Consider the following 13,570-nt stretch of genomic DNA (forward strand, 5'->3'; position numbering starts at 1 on the left):
AACACCGGAGCTCTTAGTAACACAGCCACAAGGAAATAAAGTCTGTGAACAACCTGAGTGAGCTTGGAGGTGGACTCTTCCCCACTTAAGCATCCAGCTGAAAACACAGCTCAGCTGACACCTTGATTGCAGCCTTGCGAGACCTTGAACACAATACTGTTCTATTCAGAAGATGGATGGAGTTTGCTAGATAAGCATCTGGCTATACCTGGACTTCTGATTTGCAGAAACTGTGAGATAATAAATGTGTGTTGTTTTAAGCTGCTAAGTTTGTGGTAAATTGTTGTACAGAAATAGAACACAAATACATTCTCATTGCCTATCCCTAAAACAGACTGCTCCCACCTCCCCATGCTTGGTACACTTCTGTGGCTCTGTACACACTGCTCAGGCCTCCCATCTTAAAAAGGTTCCATGAGAGGATTGCAAGGAGTGTCAACTGCAGAGCCTGCCACAGTGTTGCTACCAGAACATCGAGCATCTAAGAATGATGTGGTGTATGCACTTTAGGGCATTTTCGTAGCAGTCTCCTGATGTCACCAGAGTTTTGAAGATGGAAAGGCAGCTTAGAGATTTTCGAATCCCACCCCTGATCTGGCATAGGAAACTGTCTCAGAGGGGTTGAAGTCTCACCCCAGGTCACATAAGCACATCTTTAAGGGCAGATGTTCACATTCTAGCAATGCAGTTAAGCACTTTGGGCTTTAGAGTCACAAAGAGCTGGATTCAAATCTCGGATCTGCTGCTTACCAGTTGTGTGACCTTGGTCAGCTTATTTAACCTTTCCTAAATTGTTTTCCTTATCTGTAAAATGACGACACTCATCATATCTGCCTCATGGGATTGTTGTATGGACTAAATGAGAGTGTTTATTAAACAAAATAATTACTGTATGCCCATTATGTGCCAGTTGATAGAGGTACAATGATTAGCAAATCAGTCATTGATTTAGCATGGCCTGTAAAGTGCATAGCACAACCTGGCAGAGAACAAGCACATGTGAAATACTGGGTATTATCAATATTTTCCTTAGGGCTCCAGGTTCTATCCCAACCATTTGCCTCCAGACAAGCTCTATAAACTCATATCATAGAACCTCTGTTGTGGTTCCAACTGCCCACATCTCCCCCTGGATACTCCCCAGGCATTGTAAACTCAACATGTCCAACACAGAACTTACCTTTTTACCCCCCAAACCTGCTCCTCTTCCTATAGTCACAAAGCCATTGGTAGAACCACAAGCCTCCCGTGTTTCAAGCCTGGTAAACCTGACAGTGAGCTTGGGTTCCTCCCTCTCCCTCACCTCTACCACCCACTCAATCACCAGGTCCTGACCCCCTAATTACCTCTCATTCCCTCTCCATTCCCACCACCACTGCCTTGGTTCAGCCTACACATAACTGAGCTAAGTAAGCACCAGGCTTTTCATGATCTGGCCACAATGATCTCTTCTTGGCCGATCTTCAGCTCCATCTATTTGATGCTGCAATATTGATATAAGTGAAATTAAATGCATTTACGTGATATTCTGTAATTTACATCTCCACCTCGTCATCTCCCCCTCACTGTCCCCTCACACACTTTGTAGTCGAGCAAAACCAAATTCGGTGTTTTATGAGTCTGTGCCCTTGCAGTGCTAATCCTTGGCCTAGAAGCTCTCCACCCTGCCACTTGCTCATCTAGCAAACTCCAAACACCTTCGAAGCCTAGCTGAGAGGTCACCTTCCTCAGAGACTCCCCAAGAGAGAGTTTGTCACTACCTCTTCCATGCAACTCCTAAACCTGGTGTTAATTTCCATTGTTACAGTGTATTATAAGGTTTGTGTTTACCGGTCTTGTCCCTTACTTGAGCTCTTTGAGGACAGGATTGTCTCTTCCTCACGCTGAATTCAATACCTGATACATAGCAGACACCCAGAAAATTTTTAATTAAATGAAATGAAGCCCATATTTGTTCCCCTGACCCCCATCTCCCTAAACTATAAAGATAATAAAAACAGTTAACTCATTATTATTATTATTTTTTTTTCTGAGGTGGGGTTTTGCTCTTGTAACCCAGGCTGGAGTGCAGTGGCAGCATCTCAGCTCACTGCAACCTCTACCTCCAGGGTTCAAGTGACTCTCCTGCCTCAGCCTCCTGAGTAGCTAGGATTACAGGTCCCACCACCACGCCCGGCTAATTTTTGTATTTTTTGGTAGAGATGGAGTTTAACCATGTTGGCTGGGCCGGTCTCGAACTCCTGACCTCGGGTGATCCACCCACCTCTGCCTCCCAAAGTGCTGGGATTATAGGCGTGAGTCACCTTACCTAGCCAAAAACAGCTAACCCTTCTATCATACTTCTGTGTGCCCAGAATAATATTCAGTCTATACATACCAACTTATTTAATGTTCACAACAACCCCAAGAAGTGGATATGATTATTATCCCCATCTTACAGGAGGGGAAACTAAGGAGCAGAGAAGTTAAATAACTTGCCCAAGGTCTAGGAGTGAGGATTCAGGGTTAAGTCTACGCTTTGGACCACTGTGCTAAATTAGATCCAATTCTTGCCTGGGTGTGGTGGCTCACACCTGTAATCCCAGCACTTTGGGAGCCCAAGGTGGGCGGATCATTTGAGGTCACAAGTTCGAGACCAGCCTGGGAAACATGGTAAAACCCCATCTCTACTAAAATTACAAAAATTAGCCAGGCATGATGGCATGCACCTGTAATCCCAGCTACTCGGGAGGCTGAGACAGGAGAACCACTTGAATCCAGGAGGCAGAGGTTGCAGTGAGCAGAGATTGTGCCACTGCACTCCAGCATGGGTGACAAAATGAGACACTGTCTTAATACATACATACATACATACATACATACATACATACATACATACATACATTGGATCCAATTCCCCAAATTTAGATCAATGTATTCTATTGTTTTGATAAATTTAGCTGTGATGTCACCTAATAACAAAAAGCCTAAAAACAAATCATTGCTTCCATAAATCTGACCAAAAATTGTTCCCCAAAGTAAGCATGGCAGCAACTGGAACCTGGGTCATTTACTCTTAGGACTAAGGTGTTGCTTTTTGCTCAGTCTAGACCCTTTAATAGCGGCCCCTTCATATGGGCCTGCTTCAAACATAACCAACAATTAAATCCCTGTGTGTTCTCAGACCTCCCAGTCACCTGATTGTACCAAACCCAGTCACCATGAGCTGAAAGGGAAAAGGGCTTATTAAGAAGAGCTTGCTGTGCTCCGTGGCTCACGCCTGTAATCCCAGCACTTTGGGAGGCTGAGGCAGGTGGATCACCTGAGGTCAGCAGTTCGAGACCAGCCTGGCCAACATGGTGAAACCCTGTCTCTACAAAAATACAAAAATTAGCCAGGCGTGATAGCAGTTGCCTGGAATCCCAGATACTCTGGCGGCTGAGACAGGAGTGAGGCAGGAGAGTCGCTTGAACCCAGGAGGCAGAGGTTGCAGTGAGCCAGCCTGCACAACAGAGTGAGACTCCATCTCAAACAAAAAAAAAAAAAAAAAGAAAAGGGAGAGCTGATGGCCATAAGGCCAGGCAGGCTCCAGAGCCCTTACTGCTCTGTGTCCTCTTAAGCAACTGAACAATGCTTGGGCAAAGGAAAGGCTGCTTAGTTTAGTCCAAAAATGAATGTGTGGAACCATGAAAATAAATTATGTTGCAACGGAACTGGTTTATGTTTCTGTTGCTTTCTCCTGCATGCAAAGGAAATGGAAATCTATCCAACCATTCCCCTTCAGAGGCTCTGCACTGATTCCTCAGGATTCAGTGTACCCTATTTCTACCTGCTTCTCCTCAGGTCTGGATGTATTCTTGGCAAATGATAATTATGATAATGATGTTGATATTGATAATGATAATGATAGTAGCTAACCCTTGTTCTTCTATTTTAATGCAGACTAAATTATAGGTTTTACCATTTAGCACACTGATTGCTAAGAACCAGTGAACTCAAATGGATTTTTGTGATAGTCTGAAAGTTTTATATCAGTAAGAGTGAAAAACATAATTTTATTTGTTTCTTTGAAAATGATTATATCTAGATTTGTATATGCATTCATTCTGCATTTAATGGTGAAACAATTTCTCAACCTATAATTAGCCTAGAAGTGTCACTGACTTACAGTTTATTTGTATTTTTTGTACCCCTTAAAATTCTTTCCCAAGCTAGCTGGCTCCTCATCTTAATATTGTAGAATCCTTGAAAGCAATTTTTTAAACAAATGAGCATACTCTTCTACCCTGAAAATCTGTAAAGCATACAATTCATCTTCACTTCAAGTTCTAGCTATGTCCCTGTCGATATTTTTGCAATTTTCATCTGCATTCATTCACTCATTCATCTTCATTTATTCAACAGGCACTTGAGGGCCTAACAGACACTAGAGATACAGATGTGATCAAGACAGAAAAGGTTCCTGCTCACATGGAACTTACAGTTTAGGAATAAGAGACAGACAATTTTTTTTTTCTTTTCTTTTCTTTTTTTTTTTTTTTGAGACAGAGTCCTGCTCTGTCACCAACCGCCACCTCCTGGGTTCAAGTGATTCTCCTGCCTCAGCCTCCCGAGTAGCTGGGATTACAGGTGCGCACCACCACCCCTGGCTAATTTTTGCATTTTTTAGTACAGACAGGGTTTTGCCATGTTGGCCAGGCTGGTCTTGAACTCCTGACCTCAGGTGATCCACCCACCTCAGCCTCCCAAAGTGCTGGGATTACAGGCGTAAGCCACTGCACTCAATGAGACAGACAATTTTTTAAAAGGAAAATAACACATAAACTAGATATTGCAAGTAGGGATACAGGCTGTGAAAAAACAGAGCAGGATAACTAAATAGAGAGTCCTAGGGAGCAAGTATGTCCAGAAGTCACCCTAGATAGAATGACCAGGGAAAGCCCCCCTTGGAGGACATGTCCTTTGAGGAGAGTCCCAAATGACAGGATGCAGCCAGCTTGGGGAAAGAGGCCCCGGCAGATGGACTGCAAGTGCAGAGGCCTGCTGCAGGAGCACGTGTTCTATGGGCCAGGAGTGGAAGGAAGGCTCGTGAGCAGAGTGCCTGTAGGGAAGAAGGAAAAGAGATGGAGTGGGAGAGGAATTAAGAGTCAACGATTTTTTTGTTTGTTTGTTTTGGTGGAGGAGTGGTGTTTAGGGGCAGAGGTTTAATAAGCAAAAGAAAGAGAAAGGAGAATAACTTTCTCTTCAGTAGAGAGACAGAGGTCCCCGACTGAGACTTCCTAAAAGTCAACTCTTTAATATTAACAGGAAACAGCACAATTTAAAGCACTCTGCTATTCAGCATTCCAGTGAGGCACATATCTCTCTCTTTTTTTTTTTTTTGTGAGGAGTTTGGTTACTCTATGTTTGGAGGAAGTCTCATACATCTACTCATATCCCATTTAGAGATTAATTTTGTTTTAGCTTTTTTTCAACTGTAAAAACATTGAAACTTTAGATTGTTACCTTGAGATAATCATCTGAGAACTTTTACTGTGTCTCAATTTTTTTTGTCCATTAATTAAAGATAGCATAATTGATTTACTTTCATTCACACATGGGAATTGCTGTTAATACAAAATTACTGTTATTAGAACAAATTGTTAAATCCTACCCTTTAATTTTGATAATTACACAAGATGCAGTGATGTGCAAAGATGATGCACAATCTACAATCCACAATTCTACAGAGATAAATATTTTTCCTCTTCCCTCTTCCCATCGAAAATTAATTTGGAGCCAGAAGCACAATGGCAGCTTTGAAGTTGAATTGGCCGAGGTCATCCAGGAAGACAGTGAAGGAATCCCAGGAGGCAAGGATGGGAATGGGGTATATTTTGCAGCCAGACATAAAAGATGTAAAATTCCCATTGCTTAATATGCTGACAGGGACCAGGAGAGGAGAAGTTAAAGAATATGTGTGGAATATATTTCTGTGTATGGAAACAGCACATAACTTATTCATCCACTGGGCAAAATATTAATTAACCTTGTACTGTGTGCCAGGCACTGAGCCAGGTCTGGGGATCCTGGTGAGCTAAACTGGACATAATCCCCATGAGGAAATGACTTCTACCTCCATCCCCTTCAATTATGTGTATATGTCTTTATCAATGTTGAATAGTGGTGCCCTCCGGTAGTTTTTTTTTTTGAGATGAAGTTTCGCTCCACCCACCTTGGCCTCCCAAAGTGCTGGGATTACAGGCTTGAGCCACTGCGCCGGGCAGGTAATTGTTTTATTGAGATTAGTATGAGGCCATATCTTGTGGATAGGAATCCGACAAAGGCTTTTTCAAAAGAAAGTTGAAGGCCAGGTGTGGTGGCTCACATCTGTGATCCCAGCACTTTGGGGACCAAGGCGGGGAGATCACTTCAGGTCGGGGGTTCCAGGCCAGCCTGGCCAACATGGTGAAACCCTGTCTACTAAAAATACAAAAATTAGCCAGGAGTGGTGGCAGGTGCCTGTAATTCCAGCTACTCAGGAGGCTGAGGCAGGAGAATCGCTTGAAGCCGGGAGGCAGAGGTTGCAGTGAGCCGAGATGGCAGCACTGCAGTCCAGCCTGTGCAACAGAGCAAGACTCTGCCTAAAAAAAAAAAAAAAAAAAAAAATCCCCAGAGTTAATAGTCCACGAGAGTTGTCCAATCCTGAGTGAGTTAAAGGGGATTTGGAAGGAGCCATTTAGCTGGAGAAAGGAGGTAGGAGTTTCTTTCTTCTTTAAAGCCCATGAAAGTGGTCAGCAGGAAGCTTGGTGGGGTGTCAACCCTGGGGATCTGATGGCTTCCGATTTCCTCTTTCTGGACCTTTAACGCCATCTTGATGAAGCAGCCTGGTCTCCACTGGGCTGTGTGGTAAGCTAGAGCAAGGGTCTGTGCCTGGGCCTTGGCCAGGCTGTCAAAGGGAAAGCGATGCTCACCCTCTAGAGTAAGCATGGGGTGACAGAGACCATGATTGAAGTTCCCAGGAGCAGGTCAATGTCCGAAGGTCCAGCTACCCTTCTTCACCTGGGAAATCTTCTTCCTCTTCTTTCTTTGGTTGTTATTATTACACACCTAAGGGAGCTAGCTGGGTTCCTTTTTTTTTTTTTTTTCTGAGATAGGATTTTGCTGTGTCACCCAGGCTGGAGTACAGTGGTGCAATCTCAGCTCACTGCAACCTCCCCCTCCCGGGCTCAAGTCATCCTCCCACCTCAGCCTCCTGAGTAGCGAGGCTGGGACAAGAGAAGCACACTGGGTTTTGCCAGGCTGGTCTCAAACTCCTGGACTCAATTATCCTCCAGTCTCAGCCTCCCGAAATGCTGGGATTACAGGTATGAGCCACTGCCCCTGGCCCACCAGCTGGGTTCCTTACAGGGTAGATCACCTTGTTATTTCAGACCAGGTGTTTGTTAGTTATATTAATTCTGTATTTAGTTTAGGTATATTTAAAGGCTATAAAATATTTACCCTTTGAACAGCAAACAGGGAGCGTAAGACCACTGTCATTGCAGGACTAGCAGACAGCACCCCAAGTGGTGTGTGATATAGGAGTGATCTAAAGAGCAGCAAGTTGCTTTTAAATGTCCATTTTTATGGGAGGGGCAGAGATATCATAGACAAGAACATCAACCTCAGTCCTTAACTCTAACATGTGTACATGTTGTTGTACTCTTTTATTCTCGAAAGGAAAGGAGGACTGTTGCTCTCTCCCTTATTAATAAATGCATTGTGATTTCTGGTTTCTCTAATAGCATACGCCCTTCATTCAGTTTATACTAGGGGGAAGAGGGAGAGAAAAAGTTGCTCAGAAATTGAAAGAGATCTCAAACAGCACAAAAAATGGTTGATTGTAAAACTGTCATTTTGAATTAAAACTTTTAACTCGCCTGAATGTGACACCCCATAAGGCCCCAGTGATTTTCATTATCACCAAAGCATTAGAAGACTGGCGCTGAAGCTCTTCTTCCACCCAGCATGTGTGAAAATCTAGTGCATGGTGCCTGCATGATACTCGCGAGCAGGGCCAGGAGGGCAGTCTCCTTTCCTTGTGGTTTGTACGTGTGCATATGCATGTCAGTGCCCCATTACCAGAGATGTCCCGGACAAAGTTCACGTTCTTCCTTAAGACGATAAAGTTTCTAAGTTAAAGCTTGTTCAGAGTCATGTTGACTTCTTCTTGGACTATTATGTAACTTTTTGTTTACAGAACAATCAACCATTATTTGTGCCGTTTGAGATCTCTTTCAATTTCTGAGCAACTTTTTCTCTCCCTCTTCCCCCTAGTATAAACTGAATGAAGGGCATATGGTATTAGAAAAACCAGAAACCACAATGCATTTATTAATAAGAGTTAGAGCAATAGCCCTCCTTTCTTTTCGAGAATAAAAGAGTACAACAACATGTATACATGTTAGAGTTAAGGACTGAAAACTTTTTTTTTTTTAGACAGAGTTTCAATCTTGTTGCCCAGGCTGGAGTGCAATGGTGCAATCTCGGTTCACTGCAACCTCTGCCTCCTGGTTCAAGTGATTCTCCTGCCTCAGCCTCTTGAGTAGCTAGGATTATAGGCATGTGCCACCACACCTGGCTAATTTTGTATTTTCAGTTTCTCCATGTTGGTCAGGCTTGGTCTCGAACTCCCAACCTCAGGTGATCCTCCTGCCTTGGCCTCCCAAAGTGCCGGGATTACAGGCACGAGCCACCGCGCCTGGCCTAAAGTTTTTTTTTAACCAAGTATCAAGAGGCATTTCAGCCTGCTGGATATAACGAGCAGGAAGATTCTAATGCCAATAACGGAATATCAAGAAAGTTGTTTATTCTAACCATTCTTCAATTTGCTCATCTTTGAAGTAGAATAACCCTCCACATGATTTTGTGGAATAAAAAGTTAAAATAGTTTGTACAAAGCTAGGTTCTGTTTGCTTAAAGGGTTCCTTTAAGATCAAAACATCTAAATGTAATATCAGCACAACCAAACTAAGTATTTCCCCCTGTGAGTACCGAAACAGAAAAGATGTATTCCCACAAAAGCTGCTACACAGCAGTTTCCCCTTCCCAGAAGCAGTAAAATCTTAGCATTCCAATGGAAGGAATGTATTTGTAAAATATTCTACAATCAGCTCTATAGTTTCCCTGTCCTCTTTGATAAGGGATCAGACAGAGGGTGTGTCCCCCTCCAGCAGCTACCCTTCTTGACAAACTGGTCTCCACTAATACCTTTCAGAAACTTACAACACTTCCAGAATGAAAAGAGCACAGGGTTGGTCGCATTCAACTTAAATGCTTTTATTGACAATGTCTTGGAACAATAAGCAAACAATGCTTAAATTTTTCATTCAAATTCACTTTCCACATGTCAAAAGACCTCAAGGTAGAAAAAAATAAAATAAAAATATAAATATCTGAGAATCCATCTTAATAAATAAATTAAAAACACAATAAAACGTTTTCATGGAAAACTGTTAATGTCAGAACATTCAGACCACCTCAACAATGCATGATCAGTAACATTACAATGAACATTGATGTTGAAGAAAAACTACAGTACATGGATATAGCTATTTATTTCTATCTACCAGAAAATAAAGTCATATCTTTTCTTAGTTTAATATTGGTCATTTCTAATCAGAACACACTATTGCCAGGAACACAGTAGTTATTGTTAAAATCAGCTGCACTAGATACAATTTGAAAATATCCAGCACCAGGTTAATTCCAATAATGAACCCAATAGATTAGTTAATGCTATGAGAAGACTAAGGAGAAAGAGAAAAGAGACACAGACCCAGGCCTGGCTCAACATGCTACTAACTACCAGCTCTCTGAAGTGTCACTGGGAACAATACACACTCCATGCGTTTTGCTACATCTCCGGAAGAGGTAAGGACTTGAGTCCACACATGGATGCTTTCAAGTCCTTGAGGCCCACAGCCTGGTGTGTTTCACGCACAGATAAGGTCCTCCCTAGGTCTACAGGAACCCTCTAGGGAAGACGTGTTTCTCCTCTCTGTAATGCACCAGCTCGGGCAGTGGCACTTGTGGGTGCCGGCTGCCTCCCTTCCCTGCCCGCTCACAGGGCCAGCAGCGTGGGTGAGCTGAGCGAGTCAGAGGAGGGCTCATTGCTGCTGCTGCCCTTGCGGTGGGCAGCTGCGCAGCTGGGGAAGGAGTCAGCCTCGGGGTAGGTGAAGACGAAGGAAGACGTGTAAGCAGTGCAGCTGGGAGTACAGGTGACCACCGGAGTGCACAGGGGCTCCAGCTCTGTGGCCATGGGCCCCATCCCCAGGGAGCCACTGTGCAGGGGCTCCCAGTCTGCTGCATAGAAGGACCCAGATAGGTCCATGTCTGGTACAGAGCGGGCTGTCTCAGAGCCGCTGGGCCTGGATGATGCTGGGAACAGGAAGTCATCAAAGGGCTCAGCCTTCAGCTCCATGCTGCTGATGCTCTTGACAGGCTCCACTGAGGGCTTGGGCTCTGGGTCATTGAGGAGAGGCAGGGTGAAGGCCTCCTCAGACTCTGGGGTGGCAGCCTCTGGCAGGCCCCCAGTCAGATCAAGGGAAGCCACAGACATCTCTTCTGGAAAGCCCAGGTCATCAGGGATCTTGCAGGCAGGTCGGTGAGCTGCCAGGATGAATTCTAGTTTTTCCTTCTCCTTCAGCAGGTTGGCAATCTCGGTCTGCAAAGCAGACTTCTCATCTTCTAGTTGGTCTGTCTCCTGTATACAGAGGGAAAAAGGAAAGCATAAGAAACAGTCTTACTCAAGGGCCCTTATGCTCAATCTCCAACTTTCCCCTTAAGTTTTAAAAAGGAGCAACCCACAGAGTCTACCTACCGCTTGGAGTGTATCAGTCAGCTCCCTCCTCCGGTTGCGGCATTTGGCTGCAGCCATCTTATTCCTTTCCCTTCGGATTCTCCTTTTCTCTTCTTCTTCTGGAGATAACTAGGATAATCACAAAAAAAAAAGACCGACATTCAGTAAAAGTGCCTGCCATCACCTCCATTCACCCACCCCAGTAGAACTGGCTCCTGCAGCTTCCCTACTTCCTGGCATCCCACTGTGAAACCATTTCTAACCTGCAGTTGCAGACTAGGTGTGACTTGCATTTAAAATAAGATCCTCAGCAAGAGAACAAAGAAGAGCCCAGTCTAAAAGCATGCGGTAGGAAACTTAGGGAAGAAACTATGAGAGTACTTCTTAGGGTGAGACTCAGAGTCTGAGCTGGGATGGAATGGGCTTGGAGCCAGGGTTCCCAGTTAGGGATGTGCAGCCAGCCCCGTCAGGGGCTTAATCCTCTCTGCTGTGCTCCTCCATCTCCAGGGCCGCTTCCCACCCAGCCCCCACCTTCCCAGGAAGGGTAGGCTAGAGTTCCTCACCTGTTCCACCTTGCCCCTCCTGCCAGTGCTCTGCGCTCGGCTTCCTGTCATGGTCTTCACAATGCCAGCCCTGGAGTAAGCCCCAGCGGAGGGAGTGGGGACTCCGAAGGGGTGAGGGGCTCTGGTCTGCGATGGGGCCACAGAGGAGACGAGGGCGGGCTGCACAAGCCACTGCAGGTCCGGACTGGTCGAGATGGCAGTGACCGTGGGAATGAAGTTGGCACTGGAGACGGCCAGGTCCGTGCAGAAGTCCTAGAACAAAACAGAAGGGGAAAGCCGACGTGAGCGAGCAGATTCCGGACACAGGTGGGGCGAGTTGCCGGTGCCGCATGCAGTAGCGAAGAGAAACGATCCTGCCACGGACGTTTCATCTTAAATGTCCCTCATCCTGGATGAAAGGTCTCCCCCTTTTCCTCCCAGGCATTCCGCAGCGCAGTGTCTGTCTCTTCCATCCTGCCGCTGCGTTCCCGTTATCCCTTCAGCATCACTCGCTTGAAAGGGGGTTTGTTATAAATATCCCTGACGTCTGCGCTGACGCAGGCGCCGCTCCGGAGTCTCCAGAATGAACTCGCTTTTTATCAATGAAACTGCCTTACACACCCGCCCGCTGCACCCTCCTCCCTCACCCCTCCTCCCTGCTCCAGGCTGCCGGGGGAGGGGGGATTGCCGCTTTCTGCCACCTCCCCGGAGAAGCCAGGCTCTAGTTAGCGAGTCTGTGCTTGGGACACGTCTGCCCCAGCTAATGTCAGAGATCCGTCCTGGAGTGCAAACCAGACGTTGCTCAGAACGAACCTGCCTCCGGAAGGGGGAACAAATTCTTACTATGGCAAGCTTGCGTGCGCTCAGAGCCAAGTCCCGAGCCCCCGAGCCGGCACCGCTCCGGCCACTGCAGCCTCCCTCCAGGCACAAGGGAGCCCCCTACTCATCTCCTGGAGCGTCCCGCCCGGTGTCTCCTCCTCAGCGACCCCAAGCCCCCGGCCCCGCGGCGGTGGGAAGCCAGCCTTACCTGCGCGTTGACAGGCGAGCCCATGCTGGAGAAGGAATCGGCGGGTGAGTGGTAGTAGGAGAGGCTATCCCCGGCCGGGGACGCGCTGCTGCAGCGCGAGGATGACGCCTCGTAGTCTGCGTTGAAGCCCGAGAACATCATCGTGGCTGTTAGGCAAAGCCGGGCGTGGGGCCGAGGGGCGGAGACAGGTGGGCGCTGTGGAGCAGAGCTGGGTAAGAGCGCGGTCACTGCTCGTTCGCTGCGCCGCGGCCGCCGGCTCAGTCTCGGCTTCTCGGCTGCTCGCTGCAGATGCGGTTGGAGTACGAGGCGCCGCAGCCACTGCTTTTATAACAAGCGTTTTATGAATGAGTGTAAACGTCACGGGCTCAACCACGGTGGCGCCAGAGGGGTGGCGCGCGGGCCTGAGCGCCTCTGCTGCCGCGTGGCTACCTCCCCAGCGCTCGCAGCTCCCTGCGTGTGCCTTGGCGCGTGTCCTAATCTCGTGAGCATTTCGCAGTTCCTGTCTCAGGGGTCTCGTGGGACCCCCAAGATGAGGGGCTTCGGGGATGGCTCCCCCCAGGGCTACAGGGAAAGGCCGTGGAAACCTGCTGACGCAGATGTCCTAATATGGACATCCTGTGTAAGGGGGAGGGATTGACGGGAACTGCTCGCGGGCTGCAGCCAACAACGAGGGTGCAGCGCGGGGGGAGGCGGGGGCCGCGGCCGGGGGAGGGGAGGCGGGAACGGCGCAGAATGCTAGAGAACATTCGCACCTGGTTCAATGCGGACCCTTGTTCCCGAGGTCGGGGGGGATGGGGCAGAAAGCGCCTCTTTACCCTTGTACGGAAACTGAAGACAGTTCTGAGGCTCAGGAATAGGAGAAACGGCCTCGGGTACACGGCCCCGAGGACTTAAGCCTCGGCTCCCGAAGGAATGCGTCCCTACCCCCATCCCCAGTTCTAGCCCTAATTCAGTGCAAAACGAGGAAGCAGACCCTCACCCCTCTCCTCCCGGGCTCGAGCAATGCTAGCACTGTTCCTGCGTTTGGAAGCAGAAAGTGGATCCAAAATAAGAGAATACGATAACCTACTTTACGATACTGGGTACTTTATTTATTTACTTATTTTTTCTTTAAGGAAGACAGCGCATTTATTTATTTATTTTTCTCGGCCATGTGTGGGAATATTAAGGAAACTGTCAAATCCCTGAGACACTAGCAGA

The 13,570-nt window shown here is 46.9% G+C and overlaps 1 protein-coding gene across 2 annotated transcripts; it reads right to left on the reverse strand.

The window, feature by feature from the left end:
- Positions 1–9,258: 9,258 nt before the first annotated feature.
- Positions 9,259–13,056, reverse strand: FOS (Fos proto-oncogene, AP-1 transcription factor subunit). Of its 2 annotated transcripts, XM_003902067.5 has the most exons (4): positions 12,371–13,056; positions 11,365–11,616; positions 10,823–10,930; positions 9,259–10,705 (listed from the first exon to the last, which is right to left on the reverse strand). In XM_003902067.5, the coding sequence occupies exons 1-4, from the start codon at positions 12,509–12,511 to the stop codon at positions 10,064–10,066; spliced, it is 1,143 nt and encodes a 380-aa protein (XP_003902116.1). In that variant the 5' UTR covers positions 12,512–13,056; the 3' UTR covers positions 9,259–10,063. The 2 variants fall into 2 exon arrangements, with proteins under 2 accessions (XP_003902116.1, XP_021797107.1); XM_021941415.2 differs by lacking the exon at positions 10,823–10,930.
- Between the last annotated feature and the right edge of the window lie 514 nt (positions 13,057–13,570).

The sequence above is a fragment of the Papio anubis genome, chromosome 7 (assembly GCF_008728515.1).
Source record: "Papio anubis isolate 15944 chromosome 7, Panubis1.0, whole genome shotgun sequence".
In the NCBI taxonomy this organism is placed as follows: Eukaryota; Metazoa; Chordata; class Mammalia; order Primates; family Cercopithecidae; genus Papio; species Papio anubis.

Excerpts from the sequence above, each read along its gene's own strand:
- FOS (XM_003902067.5), bottom strand. The coding sequence starts at position 12,511 with ATGATGTTCTCGGGCTTCAACGCAGACTACGAGGCGTCATCCTCGCGC. Across the intron at positions 10,931-11,364 it reads GGAGGGGCAAGGTGGAACAG|TTATCTCCAGAAGAAGAAGA; the intron begins GTGAGGAACTCT and ends TGATTATCCTAG. Across the intron at positions 10,706-10,822 it reads TGACTGATACACTCCAAGCG|GAGACAGACCAACTAGAAGA; the intron begins GTAGGTAGACTC and ends CTCTGTATACAG.